The following is a 22,540-nucleotide window of genomic DNA, read 5'->3' as shown; positions in this document are numbered from 1 at the left end:
CCTTTAAACGGCAGGTTGGACAAAAGGACGCGGAAAAGCTACCAAAAGGAGCATGCCTTCGCTGGGTTCATCTCTGACCCTACGGGGCACTTGAATACCGCCGAGAACGGCGGAAATCTTGACACGGCAACGTTCAGCCGAGTCCTGGGCGGCACCGATATCTTGAAATGAAGGCGGTCTCTCGCCACGCCTTGCGGCTGCTCCGGCTCGCAGAACGTGGACGCCCAGTTGATGAAGAACAGCTTGCTGGCATTGAGGCCCTTGGGATGGCCAGGAATGGGAGCGCTTCTCCCGCTGTTCTTGACCAACCACCGATGGATGTTGTACAGAGGGCGCAGAACAGCTCCGTCTTGGACGTTCTCTTCCATGAAGACGAACTTGTCGCGCAGTTCCTCTTGGATGTACAGCCTGGTTTCCTCGGCGAAGCTGTTCTGGAGGCACTTCGCTCTCTCGACGAAGCGGTCCTCCGTCGTGGAAGTCCACCAGTGGCGAAGGTCGCCGTCAGCGTCGATGGTCGAGCCGCGAATGCTCATCGCCGAGAACATGCCGCGCAGCATCTCGCCCAGAAAGTAAGGCACGGACGTTGTGTCTGGGCGTGGCGAAATTCCCAGGATGAAGTTGACGGTGACCGGAGACACGGACAGTTCGTTGAGGTCAGGTTCGTAAACGAATCCGGGAACGAATGCGCTGTCCATCGCTGTCACCGGTTCGTGGAAGAGGCTGAGGTTGTCGCTGCGCCAGTACTTGGCGCGCAGGTTCCGCTGCGAGTTGTAGACAGCTTCGATGAAGCTCACGTTGTCTTGAAGATGTGAATCGACGTCAACTTGACGGAGGGCGTCGTCTCGGTTCCTGGGTGCTAGAACCAGCTTCATGCGTTCTATCTTAAGAACAGCCACAGATGCCTCTTCCTGCGTCAACCAGGACGTGTGGGTGGCAGCCTGCTTCATTTCGTTGCGCGCCAGGTGCTCCATGTTTTGTAACTCATCGGCGAGGTCGCCGGACAAAAGAGAAGGGGCTTTCTTCAGAATGTGAGACCACACCAGTGCTCTAGTGGCGAGAGGGTAGAGCCGCTCCAGGAGGAACATGCATGCCTGGAGTCGCTTCGAGACGCCACTGGCTAGATGATGGTTGTAGCTGATAGGGACCATGAAGTCAGCCTTGTTGGTGGGAAGAAGTGGAGAAAGGAAGACGACCAGCTTGTAACCCACATAGTTTAGCACAGTGCGGGCCGTCACATGGGACAGGAGGCTAGTCAAGTGGTTGAAGTACACTGGGTCGAGGAGAGCAATTTTTCCCTTGGAATGGTGGCCCAGGTTTCCGTCGAGGAAGTGTTGGAAGTAGGATTGCCAATTCCAGTGAGGGTACGACCTTATCTTGGCTACGGGGAGCGTCACGTGCAGCACTGGAACACTGCGAGCGGAGTGGGAGGCCGCGATACTCATTCTTTCTTCCAAGTCCATGATCGCCAGAACGCTTGGCAATATGTCGTGGCCGGTAGGGTTCCACAAGGACAAGACTTCGAACATGAATTCGCCGTATGCTTTAATGTCTTTTCCAGGAAAAGCGTCCTTGTACAGCCTGAGCAGTATCGGCGGCGAGTTGACATGAAGCATGATTTCGTGAGTTGTTGGCCGCTCTCTGAGAGACACGCTTACCAAAGTTGAAAAACCAAGCATCTTCTCAGCTTTAGCTGCTACCTTGTGGGCCTCGGAATCCGAGACGGAGTCACCGTGCGGCCACTCGTCCATTCCCATGTCAGCCAGTATTCTGCGAAATACTTTCCAGTCGGTGTCTTTTTTAGAACCGGGCTCACAGCGCTGCATGAACAGTGATGCCTCGCTTACGAACGATGTTCGAGTTTTTCCGGAGTCCACCGGATGATTCTTCAACATGTCCCAGAGACCCAACATGGTAGAGGTGGACGCTGCGTACGCGTACGGCTGCAAGCTGACGTCAGCGTTCCGAAACCATGCGTTCGAACAGACATGTGAGTAGAAATCTTTACACGGCGAGACGGAGTAGTTGAGTTTGTCATGCAGGTACCGGCTTTGCCATTGGCACGACTCCGATGTGCACTCGCTGCGTGGCGTCGTAGACGGCCGAGATCGCAAAATGGCCTTTGCAGGAGTGGGGACTGCGAGGCGGTCGACGATGGCCCCTCCCGGGGGAAACTCTTCGGATAGGACCTTGAGCACTTTGCCCGCGGAGCCAAAAACGACGACGATCAGCAGGACCGCTAGGAGCGCCAAGGGATAGAGGTAAAAGCTCCTCAATGCACGCTTTGGCGGCGGCTCCTCGTAGGGCTCGCTGCTCTGAGACTCTACCGCCCACCGCGTCGACTGTGCGCTGTGACGGGTATTCCGGAGTCTCCTAGAGCTGACAGAAGCGGCGCTGCTGCAGTTTCCGTCGTCGTCCTGTGGCGCTAGAAGCTGGCCGACCGACTCGCTCCTGTGGTTTCGGTTGCGACGGCGTTTCTTTTGCTTGGCGTCAGGTTTGGGAGACGACGGAAACTGCTCAGTTGTGTGTAAAGTGGTCATGGGCCACTGCTCCGGAATTACTTGAGGCACGGGACTTTCCTGAAAGAAGCGCGCCGAAGGTGCGGGGAAGGCTTGTTGGTTACCGAATTGCGGAGGCGTGAATGCCAAATGGACGGGGTAGCACGAGTGGGGAGCCGCCATGCCTTGCACATGGACGTGGGCCGAAGAGGGCGCGGGGAACCAGGCACTGCTACGCGGCGAGAACGGCGCCACCGGTGAAGCGGAGAGCGAAGACAGCGGTGCCATCGAGAAACCTCTCCGAGGACTCCCGAACTGCCGCTGGCGTCTGGGAGGCGGCGAAGGATTCATAAACGCTGTCTGACCGAAAGCGTCCATGGTGCAAAGGCTTAGGAGATTTTTGGATATGCGAGACACAATGCACGGTTGGGCACGAGGGCGGGCCGCTCTTTATCCTCTTTGCCTCGAGGCATGAGACCCGTGCTCATGGGCCAATGTTTCTCAGTGCGAGGGTAAACATTTAATTTGCCTGATTATGCAGGAGTGATTTTGGTTATAGGCGATTAGTCGGATGTCCTTACTTTTGAGGAACTACCTCTGTACTCAAGGTTAATTACAGCAATAAACCGCGATCAGAAGCAGCGTGGGGCCCATTACGTTCTGATAAAATTACCCTATTGCGAGTACACTTTGCGAATACACGCAAAGCGCCTCGAGCGGCCAGTCGCACGGCAGTTTCGCGTGTATTTTCGGGCTTCTTTCACACTCGGAAAAACACTTTTATGTTGCACATATATTGAGCAACAGAAAGCTGTATCGGGAGTTTTTCATGTTGCTCTACAATTTGCTCATGACAGGTTTTATCTTATTGTAATATGAGAAGTTGATTAATTAATTGAGACTAATTATCTAAGTATAGGCGGAATAAAAAAATAATATTAGTGTCTCCAAGCGACGGCAAACAACATTACCTTGAATTTGTCAAGCTACGCGGCATTTGCATATTGATGAATGTTTGGCTCAAGTTACGTGGGGCACCCTGCATATTGCGTGGTCTGCTGGCACCATGCGCACAAAATGCACGAAAGCCTAACGACAGTCGTATTTCTTTTTCTGCAGGAGGCTAAACAATTGATGAATAGATTAATAAAGGATTATTCGATCATATGCTAAACGTCTTATCCGCTCATCGTGATCCGGTATACCACGTTAATTTTATGGGTCTGAATTCTTAATCATTTAGCACTCATTTGAATAATTTTCACGAATATGGGTGCGGCGTGGCGCGATGCCTTTGCCTCTTTTACTGAAGACAAAGAAGTGCAACGTCCATAGTTTATGTTTCTCAAAAAAAAAAAATTACTAGCAGTTTTTCCACCGCCTGATTCATGGCCGATCCCCTAAAATTGGTTGCGCCGTTTCACTAAGAAACAAGAACAAGGTTTCCATGGAAAAATCAGCGGTGCCAATGAAGACAGATTGAGGTTATGATTAGCAGTCTAGGTTAACGTATATTCCTCCGCTAAACCTACATATACGCAGGTCTGGTCTGGCGATATCGAAACTATTGACCATTATTTTTCTTTCTGTTGATGGCTTATTATACTAAGAAAAAGACTTTTTAAAGCGCCGCTTCCTAAACTTGGTTTAAATTTAAGTGTTGTATTATTAACTCGCTTTCGGCGCCTCGATACTGGGCTTTAGCTACAGGGACGCGTTTCACGCATAGTGATTTCATTCAAGCAAGAAAACGCATATACGACGTTAGTTCCTACTTTTCTTACTATTCTCGTTGTAATTCTGAATTCCTCTCAACTAACATTATTGCGATATAGGTTCTTATCCTTTATTCTAAATTTAACCGTGCATTCATCTGGCGGTACTGGTCAATTACACAATACCCTTTTATAAGAAGTGCACTTTTTTTCATGTTTTCTTTTTTTAAGATATCTACTCAGCGCACAAACACCTGATTCTTGGCCAATTACTCATTGTGGGTACATGTCATGTTTCAAAGGAACATCATCGTCATCATCTCATCGCGCGATCGGCAGTGTACAAAGCGGTGCACGAAGCAGTCGTAAACCATGCCGCCAGGTAAAGGAGGCCTCCTCCGTGTAGCTGCTGCTGTTCACTGCTTATGATGTGTAGCGGCTGAAGGTCACGAAGATGTCCCCGAATCTTCACCAATTGCAGCCACTCCTGTAGCCATCGTGATGTGCTTATCATCGTCCTAGTGATTCTTATATCACAGTTGCTTTAATTTTTCTAATACAATCATAAGTCAGCCTGTGGCGGGTTAGGAAAAGAACACAAAGCGTGGACAAATAGAAACTAGGTGAAAAAAATATGCCGGAAGATCCTACGCCCTGTGGGAATCGATGTTATGCGAAGCCGTGTGCAGGTAGCCTACCAAGTTAACGAAACGACCATGAGAGCACCAAGACGTAGGCGGCTGTTTCATGACCTAATCACACGCATATCATTGCATTCATGTCTTGACCGACCGTTTATGTTTGTCATGCAATCTTGTCATACTATGTCAATTTTAGTACATACGAAGTTAACGAAACGACCATGAGATCACCAAGACATAGGCGACTGTTTCATGACCTACATTTCATTTCATTTCATTTCGTTTCGTTCATTGTGCCCTCAAGGCCTGTGAAGGCCTTAAAGAGAGGAGTGGGTTACAGGTAAATTCAAAGAGTAAGTGTTACAAGAGAAAGAAGATACAACCTAAAAATACAATTTGATAAACAATTCAGCAGGAATAGAATGAGCAATTGTCAGAGTCGAGAGGCCTGGTCATGTCATAAGCCCGGCCTCCTTTCTATCCTTTTCCATTTTTTTTCCGCGTGCAGCATTTCCGGCACCAGTCTTAGACGGAAATCTCCACGTTGCTAACATTGCTGCTCGCTCTCCATGTGCGCTGCGACGTGGATCAAGAAAGTTACAGGCGGGACCTGTGACATGGAAGACGAGACCAGTGATGTCGAATGTGCTGGTGAGGAGATTGGAGGATCCGAAAGTGAGGGCACGCGAGATTTCGTTTGAATTTACAGCTGTTATTGCACTATACCTATGTAAAATATTTTGTAGACAGCGTGATCTACGCATCGAGCTGGCTTGTTTGGCATGCCCAAACATGATGAAGCGCCCTTTAGTGACAAAACGTAGCACATAAGAAATGCAGTCGAGTAACAGAAACGCAAGAAGAACATAAAGGAGGTCTTTGGCGATCCGTCGATAACAAAATAGTTTATAGAAATGAAGAATTGGTCATATCAGGAATGATCACATGTGTCGTAGCCTTCCTCTTTTACTATATTCTTGTATAGTTTCTTCACTGTACATTTATTCTCCTACGTCGCTAGGTGTTGTTGCCTTGATATCAATTGCACACGCAAGTATAACTTCCATACTGGTTCTATTTGCATGGCTACGGCCTCAGGGTGTCAAACCGAACTACAACCTGAACCTAAAGCCGCATTCGAACAGGATTTCTGGTTCGACCATAGCCGAACTGATATCTTCGGAACGTGCCTAACCCGAAGAGAACCTGAACAGAAAAAAAAAATCGGTTTTAGCTCTGACTAAGCACGAACTATTGTGAGCTGGCACCGTTAACCCTAGTTTTGCATAGTGTTACATCTGAACTCCACAAAGGCGTCAGTTGGACGTTTGCCACGGGTCAAACCACCACAAATCTATCAGCGCCTATCCAGAGGCCAACTCAGCGTGGGCACCAACTCTTGACGGGTCCCACAAGAAGCCTGAGCGAAGGATGAAAAGGAGGGAACAATGTCGACGACCTGGGGGTCGCAGGTTGTGTTCTTGCCACACATTCCAAACCAGTCTCTTCGGAGGCGGAGTTACTGCGGGCTGTTGCGAGCTTGGGCGTGGTATCGCAACGGAATTGAGGAGTGTGATTTGCTGCTGGACAATCTTCACATTCCCTAGTCGGCTCGCCTGAGGAAGACGACAGAATTAAAAGCGGAGAATTTCAGAGGGTGATACAGAGGGTCCTGATGGGAACTTAATTACTTGGAGCAAGAGAACTCCTGGAAAAGGGTGTTTTGCGGTGCGTTTTCACGGGCCGCAGGATCCGTCACAGTCTCCTGACAATCGCGGCGGCTACCTGAGAAGTCAGCTCTGGAATCAAGAGGCGCCTGTTTGGGTGAAGCGTATCAACCCCTGTCTACGAGGACCCGCTCACCTCAGTGTGTTCAGTGAAACCAAAGTGCGAAAGTGAGTGGGTGAACCCTCCCCTTCAAAGACGGGTCGACTACGATGACGTTGGACGCTCCCAGTGGACGAAGGTTGAACGGCAGCTTTCCCTCACCTAGAGATCTAGGGAGGACAGAGGGTTTTTAAGCAGCCGTTTTCGTGCTGTGCTCGTGCGCTGTGTGTGCTTCGTCTTTCGGTCTCCATTTGGGAGTCATGCTAGAGGGTTGAAATGTATCTCCTGTCGTAATGTAAATATTGTAAATAAATCCCGTACTCCTAGTTCTCGATGAGAACAGTTCCTCCCTACAACCACATCCCAAGCGTGAGTGAGTTGTACGACGGCATGATTCGGCTACCACATATTTCATGCCCGACTTCAACCCGTACAACTGGTTGCCAGCGATGGGAAGTTCCTCCCTTCAACAATTAACGTCTAAACTCTTACAACGGACATACACACACGACGGCTTTTCGCCTGATTGGAAGCCCTAGCACTAGAGCACTAAAATATTATAATGATTGCCCGTTCAGCACAAAACGGTTCAAGCACACTTGGTGACACGGGAGCCAAGGTATACATTCTTCGAAAAGAACGTTTAGGGCAAGTTTTTCCAGCGACGCTGTGTAGCTCTACCTCTCATGGGTCTGTCGTATCCATGGGCATACACCAATACCATCATACACTCGGGAGGCGCGCGCCGCCTGCGCCGCTGGGTTTCTTGCAGTACCAGCAGATCGCGCTCGCCTCTGCGCATCCGCGGAGATCTGTTCAAAATGTATACGCAGGTGTATACAAGAGATGTATACAAATATGCTAGGATGAGAACCACGTATAGCATACCCGAGTAAATTAAGCAGGCTATAGGCTATATCTGTCACCACCCCGTTTAACGGGGACGCCAGTAAGTCATCATCATCCGCAGCAGCGGAGGCGCCGGCCATGCGGGGGACAGAAAGCAAAAGAACCAGAAAGCTCGCCTTCGCGTATAGCGTTCACCGCAAGCGTTTCTCGGTTAAGATTACGGTTGCATAAGTTGCAGTTGTCGGGAAGCACGCGTAAAAAAGGAACCAGCCTATAGCAACTGATTTGCATGAGTTGTGACAGTGCTACGGGAAGGCCACGTATAATGAGGGCTCCTGAAGAGCAGCGTGCATACGAGGCGCGGCGAAAGTGTGGATAAGTGCCTTTCTCTTCCCTCCGGTTCACTCGATGTAGATGCACGGACGACAGAGCTTTAGCAGTGACAAGTTACCGTACGGAAAGTGCGGTATACGGTATTATACCGGTTTCCGCCGAACGATTACGTCAAACGGTATTATACCGTTCCATACTAGCCTACCGCGATGACCGAAGACGTTTTAGCTACGTGTGTCGCTCGAAGCGTACTGTAACGTGATAATGCTGGTAGTGACTAACGTTCAGGCAGTGCAGAATACAAGAACTACGTGCTGAGGGCGAAATATTCATTTTGGCGAATACTAGAAAGCTTTAGTGGCGTAAGCCAAGTCGCAAGCCGTTGAAACGTTTTAGGCTAATAATTATGTCAAGAGCACGTGAACGTCGCCATGTGAATAATTTCAAGAAACGTCGCAATGAGTAAGTGTTCTACTAGCGTTCACAGTTTCGCTGTCCAACCACCTTTACAGCGTGGATTGGAGGCCATTTTTTTCCCCATCAATACTGTAATCGTCTCTTACTTATGTCGACTGCTGAACAGTTATTCCTTCCATCTCATTTGAATACCAACGCTTCTGGAAGGCGGACACTTCCAACAGGTCTCGCTGGGTGAATATTTTGGCATTCCATTGCGATGCATGCCGAGTAGTTTTCGGGCATATCTCGCAGCAAACGTGTACATACCTCATCCTGCGGCGCATATTTTCTCTGGTGTGTTTTTTGACATTTTAGTGTCGCGACATGGCGGCAAGCGACCGCGCCGTCACCAACTCATGAAGGGAAAAGGGAGGCGTGACAGCACTACGGCAAAACTTGCACGATAATGCAGGCTCGGTGGACTCCGCCGTCCGTGATGCGCGTAGGCCACGACTATTTCTTTTTTCACTTAGAAACTGATTTATCTAAACTATTTACAAGATTTACAGCAGTGCTCTACATGAAATACTATAATAAATATTGCGTAGCGGCTCAGATTTTCGCTTGCTGGCGTATCATGCCTAATGTATGATTGCAATGCATTCATCTAATAAACGGTGCACTAAGCAATTTTCTCTGGAAGGCAGGCCATCCTTCTATGAGATTTCGCTCAGTGGTTTCGATTACTAACCTTGCACCCCCACCCGGGTACAGCTCTCTGTAAGATATTTCCACTTGGCAATGCTCTCGAAAGTCGATGCTGGGAAGTATACAATAATCTTGCTAGGTGTGCATGCCCTGCGGAGGGCGAGCTCGGATTATGTCATGCCTAATCCGACTGCGAAGCCCTCTCGACCACTCCGGCGACACAACCACAGAGTATAATGCTGCACTTTAAGAGCACGGCAGCGCTTCTAGCTGTTCTGTTAGGCTGACGCAACGCTCTTCAGTGCTCCACTGTATCCATAAATCAGCTCCAAGGCGAAATAATTTAAGCGAAGCTAACAGCAAGATGCCAAAGGCATGCAGGAAGGAGAGAAGAGGACAAACTAGTCGTGTCTTTCCACTTTGCGACCGGGGCGCGCCACCTCCAAAATAAATGCTGCATTTTTATCGGTGGCAGATTGCGCCGCATGCACCTGCGAATTTTATATAACCCGATACTGCTCGAAACAGCGCGAAACTTGCTGCGCGTAATATTGCGCTCACCCGATGGAACACCGGAAAAGACATGCGTGTGAAGAACTATGATTGACTGACACGCCATGATTCCTTGACTATCGGCAGCTGATCTATAAAACAACACCAAGCTGAAACTACTTAAATGAAGCCAGTGGTGAAAAGCGAAAGGCAGGGCAGGAAATAAAAGAAAGAGTTACGTGTTTCCACTTCACCAGAAACGGCACGTACATCAAGCAGCAGGTCGACGCATCTATGTATATCCTACCGTGCTAGAACAATGATTTGGCGCGAACTGCTCGGAAAAAGACGCTTATGACTTTTTACTTGCTTGAAATCGTAAAGTGCCCGAGCATCCTTGAATTCTGCAAGCCATATGTCTCACACGAAACACCCTTTTAGCACCCTGAAATTAATGAAACGGCACGCTAAGTGTGTTCTGCTAACGAATGCACCCATTTTCGAAGTTTTCGGAGAAAGTAAGGGTGCAAAAAAAGTGCTTCAACATTCAATCCACCCTCGAGGGTGCAATTTTCCTGAGTATGAAGAGTCATTAAAAATATTTGTGATGCGGGGAAGGCAACGCCACCATGCAGGAAAGCGAGCTTTGCGTCACGTGACCTGACTGCCATCTCTCATTGGTGGAAGGGTACGTGGCATTGCGTGCACTTCCATATAAACCATTGAAACCCATTTTGAACATAATGGGGCAAGAATGCGCGGCAAGTTACTGCTCACTTTCGCCGCCAAAACATCCGCCATGTTTTTTCTTTAGTATCGACACTTGCGCTGCGGCTGCAGCTGCTATGGAAATGTTATAACTTGCCAAATGTTTCTTTTCCTGTTGATTAAAACTGTTTGCTGTGCTGTACGTCTCTTTCAAGACTTTGTCACGACTCATGACATCGGCTTAAGGCTTGTAGGTCACTTTGAACACCAATGAGTGCCAAACAAGTTTCACGTACTGATCTCTCTCTCTCTCTCTCTCTCTCTTTTTTTTTTTTTTTTGTCGGTGTTTTCCGTCACGAGGAAAGTAAAGCTCGGGAGGGTAGAGGAGATGAGAGGAGGGGAGAGGATTAGAATATGTATATGCTTATATTCGAGAAAATACGACACCTTTAGTCTTTTACTCATTTTCTTCTCGTTGATCGCTGCGGACAGCTCATTAGTGCAGTAAATACCCGAAGTTGCTGCCAGCTAGCTGTGTAGAAGCCGCACCAGTGCGTAAAGGGGCTCCTTTTCGCCAGCTGTGTCTCACACACACAGACGCGCACAAGAATATACAGAATGCAAACATTTCACCACCGTAAACTTAAGCGACCAGCATGTTATCAATATGGTTTTTGTTGTCCCTCTCACTGGAGGCACCTACGCGCAATCCACAAAAGAACGACTACGAACTAAGATGATTAGAGCATTTGGCACAACCCTTCAGTGCCCAAAGGGAAAGTTCAGCAGAACATCTTTGATTTGAGCCTCAGTGCGATATAAATTTTGCACAGTACGCATTCGTGGCTCACGAGAGCATTGTAGAGCAATCTTTAAGATAGACAGGCACAACAAGGAGTCGAAATGAAAAAAAAGAAGATATGTATACCGGCTCGCAATGGGTTCAATGTGCTTCTACTTGGTTCCGGTTGAGACCCGGTTTGAGCAAATAAAGAAGTTTAAATGTTCGCGAAACGGTTACCAACGCCGGACCGCGGTTTGTGAACCCATTTACGTCAAGTGCGCTCCATTCTACAGGTATCCGGTGTTGTCCTGCCAGGCGACACTGTGCACAGAGTCTAGTGACAGGACCTTGTTTGAAATTTTTATTGAGATGAATCAGAAATGATGACGCTGGCACGTGTGAGAGGACTGGGTGTTTTACATGGTTTCAAGCATAGGATATTAAGCTTACATAGCTACAGCAAGCATATAGGTTCGTTAACTTTTTCAGACTGTGACTCAAAAATGCGCGGATAGATGAATTAAACTTTAAGACGTGCACATATTAACGAAGGTAACTGAGAGGACTAACATTTTATTGAATGGCGATTAATGCACACCACGCAAGCAGTTCCATGGTAAAGCACGCACGGTTTAATGATTGGTATTGTACTCATTATCAATTACTAAATGTTTGTCTTAACATTATTAATATGACGTATAATAGATGCGTGAAGTTACGTACATACCAATTAGGTTAAAGAAATACCGCTAGAGTGGAAACTATGTCCCGAAGGTGAAGCCGCACAGCACGGGCACGATAAAACTATAAACGATAAAAATGATGAAGAAGCGCTTTTCGCACCCTTCCCACGAGTTAAATCACCCTCCTTCGTTAATCATGGCTCATTTTACCAGACAGATACTTATCTACGTGTATCTCTGTATTACTGGTTTTAGTGTGAAACCTAAATATCCTGATATATCGCATTGGGGAAAATGTCATCAACATTCAGAAGAAATTACTTTTTTCGCCGGGAACAACGAGCTTTTATTTTCTTAGTAGCCTAGCATTACAATAAAAGAGCAAAGTCACTTAATCTGCAAGCGGATATCTTCCGATAAGGTTCTATTTCAGGTGGAGTAGGAGCCAGCATTGGCTTCACTTTTCATCGTAAAAAGTTATGGGAGCTTTCTTTAACTTCCTTGGTATATACAGTGTGATCATCCTTAAGTTTTATGAATTTTTTTTTAAAAATTGCCTGTGGCATACAACGTAATTCTTGTCCTTGAGCTGTATTATTCCAAGAGGCGGACATTACTAGCACGAGAAATCGAAACAAATTTTCAACGAATTAACAAAAATTCACCCATTGAGTTCTTGATTACATTACGGCACAAATCGTAATTTACGAGTGGCAGCCGGTGAACTTGCAAGACGCATCCACTTGAAATGAATTTCCAGGATTACACCAGTTTCGCAATATTATTTCCCAAGTGTGGGACGAGATTCATGGGCGTTCCAGTCACTTTTGTGCTTCAATGCATAAAAGATTGTTTTGTTGCAAAGTAAATGGAAGAACAGTGCAATATTACGGTCAGTTTGATGGCGCATCTCTCCAAACTGATGTCATTTGGGAAATTCATTCAAAGTGGATACGCCTTCCATTCCCCACCGACAATTCATAAATTGGCCTGTGTGCCGTAAGGTAATCAAGTAGTTAGTCACCTTCTGTCATTTAGTTGAATATGTGTTTCAGTTTCTCGTGCAGGTGATGTCCGCCTCTCCGAGCAATCCCGCTAAAGGACTAAAATTATGTTATCTGCAACGGGCGATCTTTAGGAATGCTCTAAAACTTAAATATGATCCCGCCGTATAGTTCAGGGATGCTGATTCAAATATTTCGACTTCCTCTTTCCATTTTGTTTCTTTTCTCATAAATGGTCAACTTCAATTTATTGGCAAAACAATGCAGACAATAGTTAAGCGATTTCGTTGTCATACATGGACAAACTAAAGAATGAAAGAAACATGTAGCTAACACCAGACATAATGAATGTACAGAGATTACAAGTACTTACGCATCTCGAGAAAAGCCCTGCGGACAATTTGATAGGAATTCTTCGGTGACGGCTTATACATTCAAAAGCAAAAACGAAATGAAGGCGACGTAAAGCAGCAACTGAACGTGAGTGTAGAGGTGAACTCACGTTCATGCAAATTAAGCTACTAGATTTACAGATTAACAGCAGACTAAATGTTGATGTTGTCCACCTTTGTTGGTAGCGGAGGTCTCGTGTTCCATAGCTGCTTCCTGCGTTCGCTCGTATGCAGGCTGCGCTTTCCCTGTCAAACCATTGTTTACACGAACGCGATAGGAAGCAGCTCCGCGTCAGTTTACGAAACAGGAACTCCTGTCACAAAGCTTTTCCTGATGTGCCACTTTCACTGACTCATTGTTGGCTGAAGCTGAACTGCGTGCGCCCTCTTCTTGTCACCTGTCCGATGGTGATCACAACAACTTGGTCAGAAATATGCGAAAAGTTCCTACTGTTGGAGTGAACAGGGTGTCGTCGCTACAGTAATGCACATAATTCTGTTTTGCGGGCATACATATATGTGCGCCAAAGAATTTGGCACACCAGGATATATAGAGTAAGAAACCACTCATGTGTTGAACGAGACGATTAACTGAATCGTCTCCTTACGTGCAGTTTATGGTTCGCCAGGTTAGTCACGGCGCTGTTAAACCACAACGCTCCCCTCCCCATCCCTCCTTAGATCACAGAATTATTATTTAGGGTCTAAGTCAAGAATACTGAAACGGTGCAATGTTACAGCTTTTTTTTTATTATCATTGTGAACAGTGGGCAAAGAATGAAATATATGATGCGGAGGTCGAGGAAGGGCGGTATGTGGGCGTGTGTGTGAGAGTGTGTGTGGTGAAGGAGGGGGGTTGCTCGCTTGCGGTCATAGCAAGGGCATAGGGCTCATAGGCCGCGACAAAGAAGGAAGGTTGACTGGTTGTTTGGAAGTTTTGGTTACGCCGATCCTACCCATGAACTCGTCAAGCCCCATGGGCAGCAGCATAGGATGAGGCATGTACGGCAGGTTCGGAAACTGTGACGAAGGCCTCCGAGTCGGATACGATGTAGGCCTCTGAGTTGACGGTAACGGAAGACTCTGAGTCGGTATTGTACTGGGTCGCTGAGTTGACAGTGTCGTAGGGCTCTGAGTTGACGGTAACGGAGGACTCGTCGGTATTGTACTGGGTAGCTGAGTTGACGGTGTCGTAGGGCTTTGAGTCGGTAGTGTAGGAGGATTCTCGGTCGGTGGCGTCGTGGAGCTCGAAGTAGGTGGCATGGTGGCGATAGGAGTAGGCGGCGTCGCGGGGATCTCAGTCAACGGAGACGATGAACTGACAGGTATTTGTGGAGTAGTGTCGCCAAAGGTAGTTTGATCGGCCGTGTCAGTCATGGATGGAGTTTTCGTTTCTGGTTTTGCTGTTGTCTCCATGCCGGTTGTGAAGTTATTTTCTTGCACTGGTGTTGGTGTTGCTGTGCCTGTCGGCGTTTCCACCGGCTGCGTTGTCGAGATTTCGCCGATCGATGTTACTTCCAGGGGCGTCTCGGTGGTCACTAACGTTGAGCCTGTTAATTCTGTGGCTTCGGAAGGCGTTCCCGAAATATCCGATGAGGTTTCGGTAACGTCTGACGTCACTTCCGTCTCAACTGAGGGTGTCTGCGTGGCTCCTGGCTCTGTACCTTCAATCGGTGTTGTGCTTTGTTCTACCGTTGAATCCGTGTTGCCGTCCGTAGGACTCATGGTTGCAGCTGTACCCGACTCCGTCATAGGCACTTCGGTGGATTCTTCTGAGTTTGTTTTTTCTTCTGTCGGTACGACGGATACGGTTGATGCGGGCGGCAAAGGCACAGCTCGTTTTCCAAGGTTGTGCCTGATTGGAGCGCCCACCGAAGGTCCTCCAGCAGCCAAGCTGTTACCTACGTAAAGAAATGGCAGTGCCTAGTTCATGAAAAACTGCAAACTTCTTTGCACCCAAATCCTATGTGCTCGCTTGATAGATAAAAAATTCTGTTTCCTAAGAATGCCGTGACGCAAGTGCGAATAAGTAAATATATTATCCATACGTACCTAGTGCACAGTGCTTCGTAGCGAATCAACCCTGCAACTGCAATACCATACTGGAGTCTACTAGACCACCTTGAATACCTTCATCTGTGTAAGCCAAACTTTCGAGAGGCACCGTTGGTGATGCTCCAGGATAGCCAAGCAAACTGCCCCCAATCCCAACGTCAGTGAAGGGCGGAAGGCTTGGTGTACTGCCTCGATGGTCAATCAAGTTGCCGCTTATACCTTCGTCAGTAAACGGAATATTTCCTGAAGTTGAAGCTGTTGTCAAGTTGCTTTCTGGACCTGCTGTTGTGGACGTCGTTTCTAAATTTCTGCTTGTTTCCTCAACTTCTGTAGACATTGTGCTGAAATGTCCTCCGTGCGTGGTAGTGCTCAGCTCGTTCTGATGTGGAGACGTCGTATCTGCACTGGCGGTGTTCGTTTCGGTTTGCCTCTCTGTCGACCCACTTGCCCCGGTGGAATAACTTTCTGTTTGTTCTTCATAATTACTGGTGGCTGTGAAATGTGCAAGTGTAGTAAGATTTAAAGAGCTATGAGTTGCCGACGGCTCAGTAGATGATTCGGAGGGTACCGGTGAGACGCTCGTGCCCTCATGTTGTTCAGTTTCTGTCGTGCTCTCTGTCTCGACGTTTGTCACAGCAGACGAGTAAGGGAATGAAGATACTTCTGGCGGTGAATATGTGACCTCGCCCACTGTGTATGTAATGCTGGTACCCTCGCCTTCCGTTGACGAGCTTTCTTGTGTTGTGAAGGTGACGTCACGTGTGGTTACCTCACCATCAGTGACATGCCATGTAGCATGCCTTTCAGTTGTGGGCAGTGCACTCGATTCCGTAAATTCCATCGTATTTTCCTGTTGCTTTGAAGTTTCAACCATATCAGTGTTAGTGACGCTCACGGAGGAATATGTTGTAACCTCTGTAAGGAACTCAACCGACGTATCAGTTGAGACATCTGATTCTGTCGAAACAGTTTCCTTATTAGTGTAACTGGCTGTGCTTGTCTCCATCAGGTTGCCTTCTGTAGGTGTAAATTTCGTGAAGTATGTTGTGAAATCTACAATCGTACTGTACTGCCCCCATGTATGGGGTGGCGTGGATTCTGTGCTAGAATCTTCAGTAGTGAATGTTGCAGCGTGACTTTCTGTACTTGTGTAGTAAGACTCCGTTGCACTACCTACGGTTGTGGATTCTGTGCTTGAACCTTCTGTAGTGATTGCTGTTGCGTGACTTTCTGTACTTGTGTGGTAAGTCGCCGTTGCACTACCTTCGGTTGTTGAGTCGTAAGTATCTGTTGCACTATCTTCGGTTGTTGGGCGATCGGTAACTTCTACAATCAATTCGCTAGTAGTCTCGGTCACAATCAGTTCCGTCGTTGATTCTGCCCCTGCATTTTCAGTTGTCAAAGTCATCTCTGTACTGCTCAACGAAGACGTAGTCTCTGGTTCGTTAGTACCAGCCATGCTCCACAAATATTGCGTTGTCAATTGAACCGGTGTTTGTGTAAGCGGGCTATCCGTATCGGACTCGGTGAAAACGGCGGACGTCGACGATGTCGTCTCAGGGTCAGCCGTACTCCTCACGTGTTCTGTGGTCGATTGAACCGGTGTTTCTGTAAACGGGCTATCCGTATCGGACTCGGTGAAAACGGCGGACGTCGACGACGTCGTCTCAAGGTCAGTCGTACTCGTCACCTGTTCTGTGGTCGATTGAACCGGTGTTTCTGTAAACGGGCTATCCGTATCGGACTCGGTGAAAACGGCGGACGTCGACGATGTCGTTTCAGCGTCAGTAGTACTCGTCACCTGTTCTGTGGTCGATTGAACCGGTGTTTCTGTAAACGGGCTATCCGTATCGGACTCGGTGAAAACGGCGGACGTCGACGATGTCGTTTCAGCGTCAGTAGTACTCGTCACCTGTTCTGTGGTCGATTGAACCGGTGTTTCTGTAAACGGGCTATCCGTATCGGACTCGGTGAAAACGGCGGACGTCGACGATGTCGTTTCAGCGTCAGTCGTACTCGTCACCTGTTCTGTGGTCGATTGAACCGGTGTTTCTGTAAACGGGCTATCCGTATCGGACTCGGTGAAAACGGCGGACGTCGACGATGTCGTTTCAGCGTCAGTAGTACTCGTCACCTGTTCTGTGGTCGATTGAACCGGTGTTTCTGTAAACGGGCTATCCGTATCGGACTCGGTGAAAACGGCGGACGTCGACGATGTCGTTTCAGCGTCAGTCGTACTCGTCACCTGTTCTGTGGTCGATTGAACCGGTGTTTCTGTAAACGGGCTATCCGTATCGGACTCGGTGAAAACGGCGGACGTCGACGATGTCGTTTCAGCGTCAGTAGTACTCGTCACCTGTTCTGTGGTCGATTGAACCGGTGTTTCTGTAAACGGGCTATCCGTATCGGACTCGGTGAAAACGGCGGACGTCGACGATGTCGTTTCAGCGTCAGTAGTACTCGTCACCTGTTCTGTGGTCGATTGAACCGGTGTTTCTGTAAACGGGCTATCCGTATCGGACTCGGTGAAAACGGCGGACGTCGACGATGTCGTTTCAGCGTCAGTAGTACTCGTCGCCTGTTCTGTGGTCGATTGAACCGGTGTTTCTGTAAACGGGCTATCCGTATCGGACTCGGTGAAAACGGCGGACGTCGACGATGTCGTCTCAGGGTCAGTCGTACTCGTCACCTGTTCTGTGGTCGATTGAACCGCTGTTTCTGTAAGCGGGCTATCCGTATCGGACTCGGTGAAAACGGCGGACGTCGACGACGTCGTCTCATAGTCAGCCGTACTCCCCACCTGCTCTGTGGTCGATAGAACTGTCGTTTCAGTTAGCGTGACATTCGTAACGGACTCAGCAGTGAAGATGGTCGGAAACGACGGCGTTGACTCTGGCTCATTTGTACTATCTGTGCCCCACACCCGTTCTGTTGTCGATCGCAACGTTGTTTCCGCAGCTGGGCTACCAGTGCCAGTCTCGTCAGAGGTGGAGGGCGATGGTGTTGTGTCCGCTTCATTGGTACTGGCCGTGCTCCACGAGTGCTCAGTTGTCGAGTGAATCGTCGTCTCTGTAAGCAGGTTACCTGTGACGGCTTCCAAAGTTGTGTCCGTATTTCCTGTTTCCGTAACCACGGTCGTCTCCTGCACGTTATGTGCTGTGATTGAGGGAGACGTCTGGCCCGTGTCAGTAGTTACGTCATTCCACGAAATCAATTCTTTTGTAATTGTAGATTGCGGTTCAGCAGAGTTCTCGCGCGTGCTCACGGTGGTGGGCTCGGTATCAAATACTCCTGAAATGTTTTCCGTGACAACCGTACTTTGCTCTTTACTGGTTAGCGTTGTGCCTTCGCTAAGGGGTACGGTCAGGGTCCATTCTTGCTTTGACTCGGTGGTGCGTTGTGGCTCCGTCGTTAAGCTTTCCGTGGCTATAGTGTGTGTGCCTTCTCCCGCGGTCGTGGTGTACAGAGACCAGTCTTCAGTCTCGTCGCTGGTCGACGTTTGCCTTCCATTAGTTACGGAAGTAACTGCTGTCTGGTTTTCTGTTGAAGTGGCCGTTACTGAAACAGCTGTGTACGTCGTCTGCGACACTGCAGGCATCTGAATAGTCGTCGTCTCAGCTGTGTCCGTACCTGCAACAGTTGCACCAGATTCCGATTGCGTCGATGCCATTTCGTGAGGAGTTTCCGCTGTCGTTGTGAGCGTGCTAGATCTACTAACGACTTCAGACGAGCCGTCCGTTTCTGTTGGCGCCGTTCCAGTCTCCTGTGACGGGTTCGTAATCGCAGAAGGGGGCGTTCTAGTGGTAGAAGTGGTAAGTGTAGCGGTCATCGGCGACGTCGTTGATGAGCCAATTGTCACAGTCGTCGCAGGTTTGGTGGGAGTCGTTGGCTGTTGCTGGAACACCGGGATGGACATGAGCGCGTAGAGGCGCGCCACCTGCTGCACTGAGTTGGCATTTCCGTACACGAAGTTGTACACTTTCTCTGAGGTCGTGTTTCCCTGGGTATCGCGCACGACTCCGCCCAGGAAGCCGAACGGCCTGGCGGTTCCGCGACCGTTGCTTCCGGTACTGCGCTGGCCGTCCTGGCGACCTACAGAAGCGGACGAGCGGGCAAGGTGCGGTTTAAGTTCCGGAAATGCAGCTGACAATATTCCGAGAGCAAGTGCGCGTGCAGGCGCAGCCGTGCGGGTGCAGGTTTCACGTGAACTACCGAAGTGATGTCGCAGTGACCCAATGTGCAGTGGCGCGAGGAAGCAGTGGTGCGTGCGACGAAGCGTTCGGACACCTAAAAGGCTGCAGAAGCGCGATAAAGCTGATATTTTCTGCGCAGACCCCCCGTGTAGATTCCTGAAGATCTAGTTTCAGTAATCATTCATAAAGAGTACTTTCATAACGAGTCTCACCATACGAACATTTAACAAGATCTTGAAAGTCAACTTGTTTAATCAAGCTACACTGCATACGTTCCTATGCTATTGCCTTTTTTTTAAATTGAAAACATAAAAGAAGGCACGAAGACCCGTAAAGCTCACAGCATGTATAAATGGCTCATGAAGTACCACGTGTACAAAATGCTCTTTCTCACCCCGGAGTAGGCAATCAGTGCATAGCTCAAACAGCGCAACGAACGTAGCTGACACAATTTCTGCCGAGGTACCACGGCTTTTGGTCGCGCAAAAGCTTTCGTAGGCCAAATCACAGCCGACGTCATTTAGTACCATGGAAATTTGGCGTCTACAGAGAGCGTTCTCCTGCTCTTCCATTAGCTGCCATATAAGCAAAGGCAAGGGCTATTATAGTTGCTTCGTGCAACTGTAATAGCGTTGTTTTGGTAATACTGAGTGTCTATGCTGAAATCTTGTACTTGATAAAAATATTTCGCGAACATTACATAATAAATAATACATCTCTGCACTTCTCTATGCAGTTTTCGAGATCGGAGCATCACTAAAAGTGAAAATTTTTGTCGTGCCTGCTGACTTCTCGAAGCGCCAGGAACATTTAAAATACGTCGTTCCACTCAGTTCAGTGGCCAACAGCTACTGTCTGAGGCATAATGCATGTTCTAACTTGTGATGCACAGATTATATGCGTTGTAAGACAACCAGCTGCTCAAATTAAAAATTAAATAATGGGGTTTTACGTGGCAAAACCACTTTCTGATTATCAGGCACGCCGTAGTGGGGGACTCCGCAAAGTTTGACCCTCCGGGGTTCTTTAACGTGCACCTAAATCTAAGCACACGGGTGTTTTCGCATTTCGCCCTCATCGAAATGCGGCTGCCGTAGCCGGGATTCGATCCTGCGACCTTGTGCTCAGTAGCCCAACATTACTGACGTACAACTGCTCAACGGCAGCTGTTTAATGTGAGATATACAATGTGAATATTCGAAGGACAAAAGCACACTTGCGCATGCATTTAATAGACAGGAAAGCATTGATTGTGTCCTCCATGACTTGCTTGCTTGCAAACATTCGCTCCTGGATAATGACTACCGCACACTTCATTATTTCGTCTTATGATGCGCGCCTTGCTTGGCAGTTGTGATTACTTAGTGGCTTTGGTGTTGCGCTGCTAATAACGAGGTCGCGGGATCGAATCCCGGCCACGGCGTCCGCATTTCGATGGAGGCGAAATGCTAAATCACCCGTGCACTTAGATTTAGGTACACTTTAAAGAACCCCAAATAGTCAAAATTAATCTGAAGCCCGCACTACGGCGTGCCTCATAATCAGATCGCGCTTTTGGTACATAGAAACTCCATAACATTCTTCTTTTTTTTTTTGCAGCTGAATGCAAATGTAAAAACTTTAAGGAAGAGCGATTAACGAGGTGCACGTTATATTCAGCATGAAGCATACTTAAAGGGACTCTAACGGAAAATATTAAGACGAATTTGATCAACAAACAATTCGTCTAGAACTACAGCACCGTTTTTCTGAGTGCCAATATGTGACTTTGTTGCTGCGACTCAATGTTAGTCGCCGGCGCCAAAGTGCACGAGTTAACATAATATCGCATGCACGTGACCTCGTTCTCTGCCGCTCTCTGTGAATCAGCCAGCGCTGACTTCACACGAGAGGTACCATAGCTCGAAATAAGTATCGCCACATCAATTTTCCATTTTCACCATTTTCTCGCTCGCAAAAGCACTGTTAATTCTGACTAGGATCGAATGACGAATTCGTTATTACAGAATGTCGCTGTTCCAATTCAGCTCGACTTAATATTTTGCTTTAGTGCACCTTAGAAGGGACGCTAGAGAGGAATATTGTAGGATAAGCAGTATTAGCCAGTTACAGGTGCGCTATAACAAACGGCCACTCTCGTTAGACCGCGTCGGGATCGCCGAGATGCCGCCGATGACTAATCGGAATTACGAAGCATCAGCTGCCGCGTCGCCACGTGATGACGGTGCCAGATAAGACAGTAACGCGCTCCATGGCGCAAGCGTGGCTGTGGCTTCATAAGCCGACGAAAGGAACCATCAGCGCAGCAAGCGCGTGGGCACGAGGCGAGTGCCGCGCAGAGGTGTATAGGAGATATATGGGCCTGCAGGTGTGTTTTAACGATTGCCCTGACGATGTTCTGTACTAAGCTTCTTTTTACAGCGAAGCTGTATATGGCTATAGCCGATTCGTCCGTCCGTCCGTCTGTTCGCCGAAAATTTCTCCGGCGCGACCCCGTGCGGATGTGCGAAAAACAAAAACAAAAACAAAAGAAGAGAGAGAGAGAGAGAGAGAGAGGCGTGCGATTGACTGCGCCAAACGTCGTTGCTCTCCGTCGCAGCCGAGCATGCGCGCAGCAGTTTCTCTCCGGCTCCGAAATGGGGTAGGCCACGCGTCATACGTACTCCTGAGGAGCAAGCAGCCTTCGATCAGCAACGGCGCGAGCAGAACCGAGAACGAGCTCGTCTACTCCGTGCTGATGCTCCAGCCCGCGCACAAGAAGAGACCCGTGCAGTCGAGCGCAAGCAGCAACTGCGTATCGAGGATCCGGTAGCCTACCTAGCCGTAGTTTAATGAACGGTCGGGATTAAGGGCAGTGATAAACACCGAAGCCGCACATTTCAGCTTCGCTGGTTAACCATCTGTAGGGAGTGCTTGGGCGGCGATCTTTTTTTAAATATCGTTTATTTTTGGCTAGGCGTCTTATTTCTGGTGCTTTATTTTTGCGTCTGACGAAGTACCGCTCCAGGAACCCGAGCGGTAGCGAGAACACTTCAACCGGTAAAGAGGCCAAAACTAGAAACACGTGGCGGCGCATTGCCCTGATGTGCCCCCGCCAGCTTGCCCTGACGTCATGAACCGATCTTAAGTGTCCGCTCAGGTATAGTTAAACATATATCGATAAAAATAAAAGCCTACCTTGAATTCTACAGGACCCAGAGGCTCAACCTAGCAAGTTTCGATAACTTTAGAAAACTGTGCCGAAGCGTCCCAAATTAGAAAA

The 22,540-nt window shown here is 48.4% G+C and overlaps 2 protein-coding genes across 3 annotated transcripts in view; both read right to left on the bottom strand.

Moving 5' to 3' along the window:
• Window positions 1–38: 38 nt before the first annotated feature.
• Window positions 39–2,873, bottom strand: LOC142570391 (neprilysin-2-like). Its single transcript, XM_075678779.1, has one exon. The coding sequence runs from the start codon at window positions 2,871–2,873 to the stop codon at window positions 39–41; it is 2,835 nt and encodes a 944-aa protein (XP_075534894.1).
• A 10,884-nt stretch (window positions 2,874–13,757) lies between these two features.
• LOC142572443 (uncharacterized) overlaps window positions 13,758–22,540 on the bottom strand; it is a 17,998-nt gene continuing 9,215 nt past the window's right edge. For both annotated transcript variants that reach the window (XM_075681565.1, XM_075681564.1), the window contains exon 2: window positions 13,758–14,931. In XM_075681565.1, the coding sequence (XP_075537680.1) occupies window positions 13,901–14,931 (1,031 nt within the window). In that variant the 3' untranslated portion in view covers window positions 13,758–13,900. The remainder of the gene's footprint in view (window positions 14,932–22,540) is intronic.

The sequence above is a fragment of the Dermacentor variabilis genome, chromosome 2 (genome assembly GCF_050947875.1).
Source record: "Dermacentor variabilis isolate Ectoservices chromosome 2, ASM5094787v1, whole genome shotgun sequence".
NCBI lineage: Eukaryota > Metazoa > Arthropoda > Arachnida > Ixodida > Ixodidae > Dermacentor > Dermacentor variabilis.
This window is presented reverse-complemented; position numbering and strand designations above follow the sequence as displayed.

Coding starts and splice junctions, on each gene's coding strand:
- LOC142570391 (XM_075678779.1), bottom strand. CDS start 2,873: ATGGACGCTTTCGGTCAGACAGCGTTTATGAATCCTTCGCCGCCTCCC.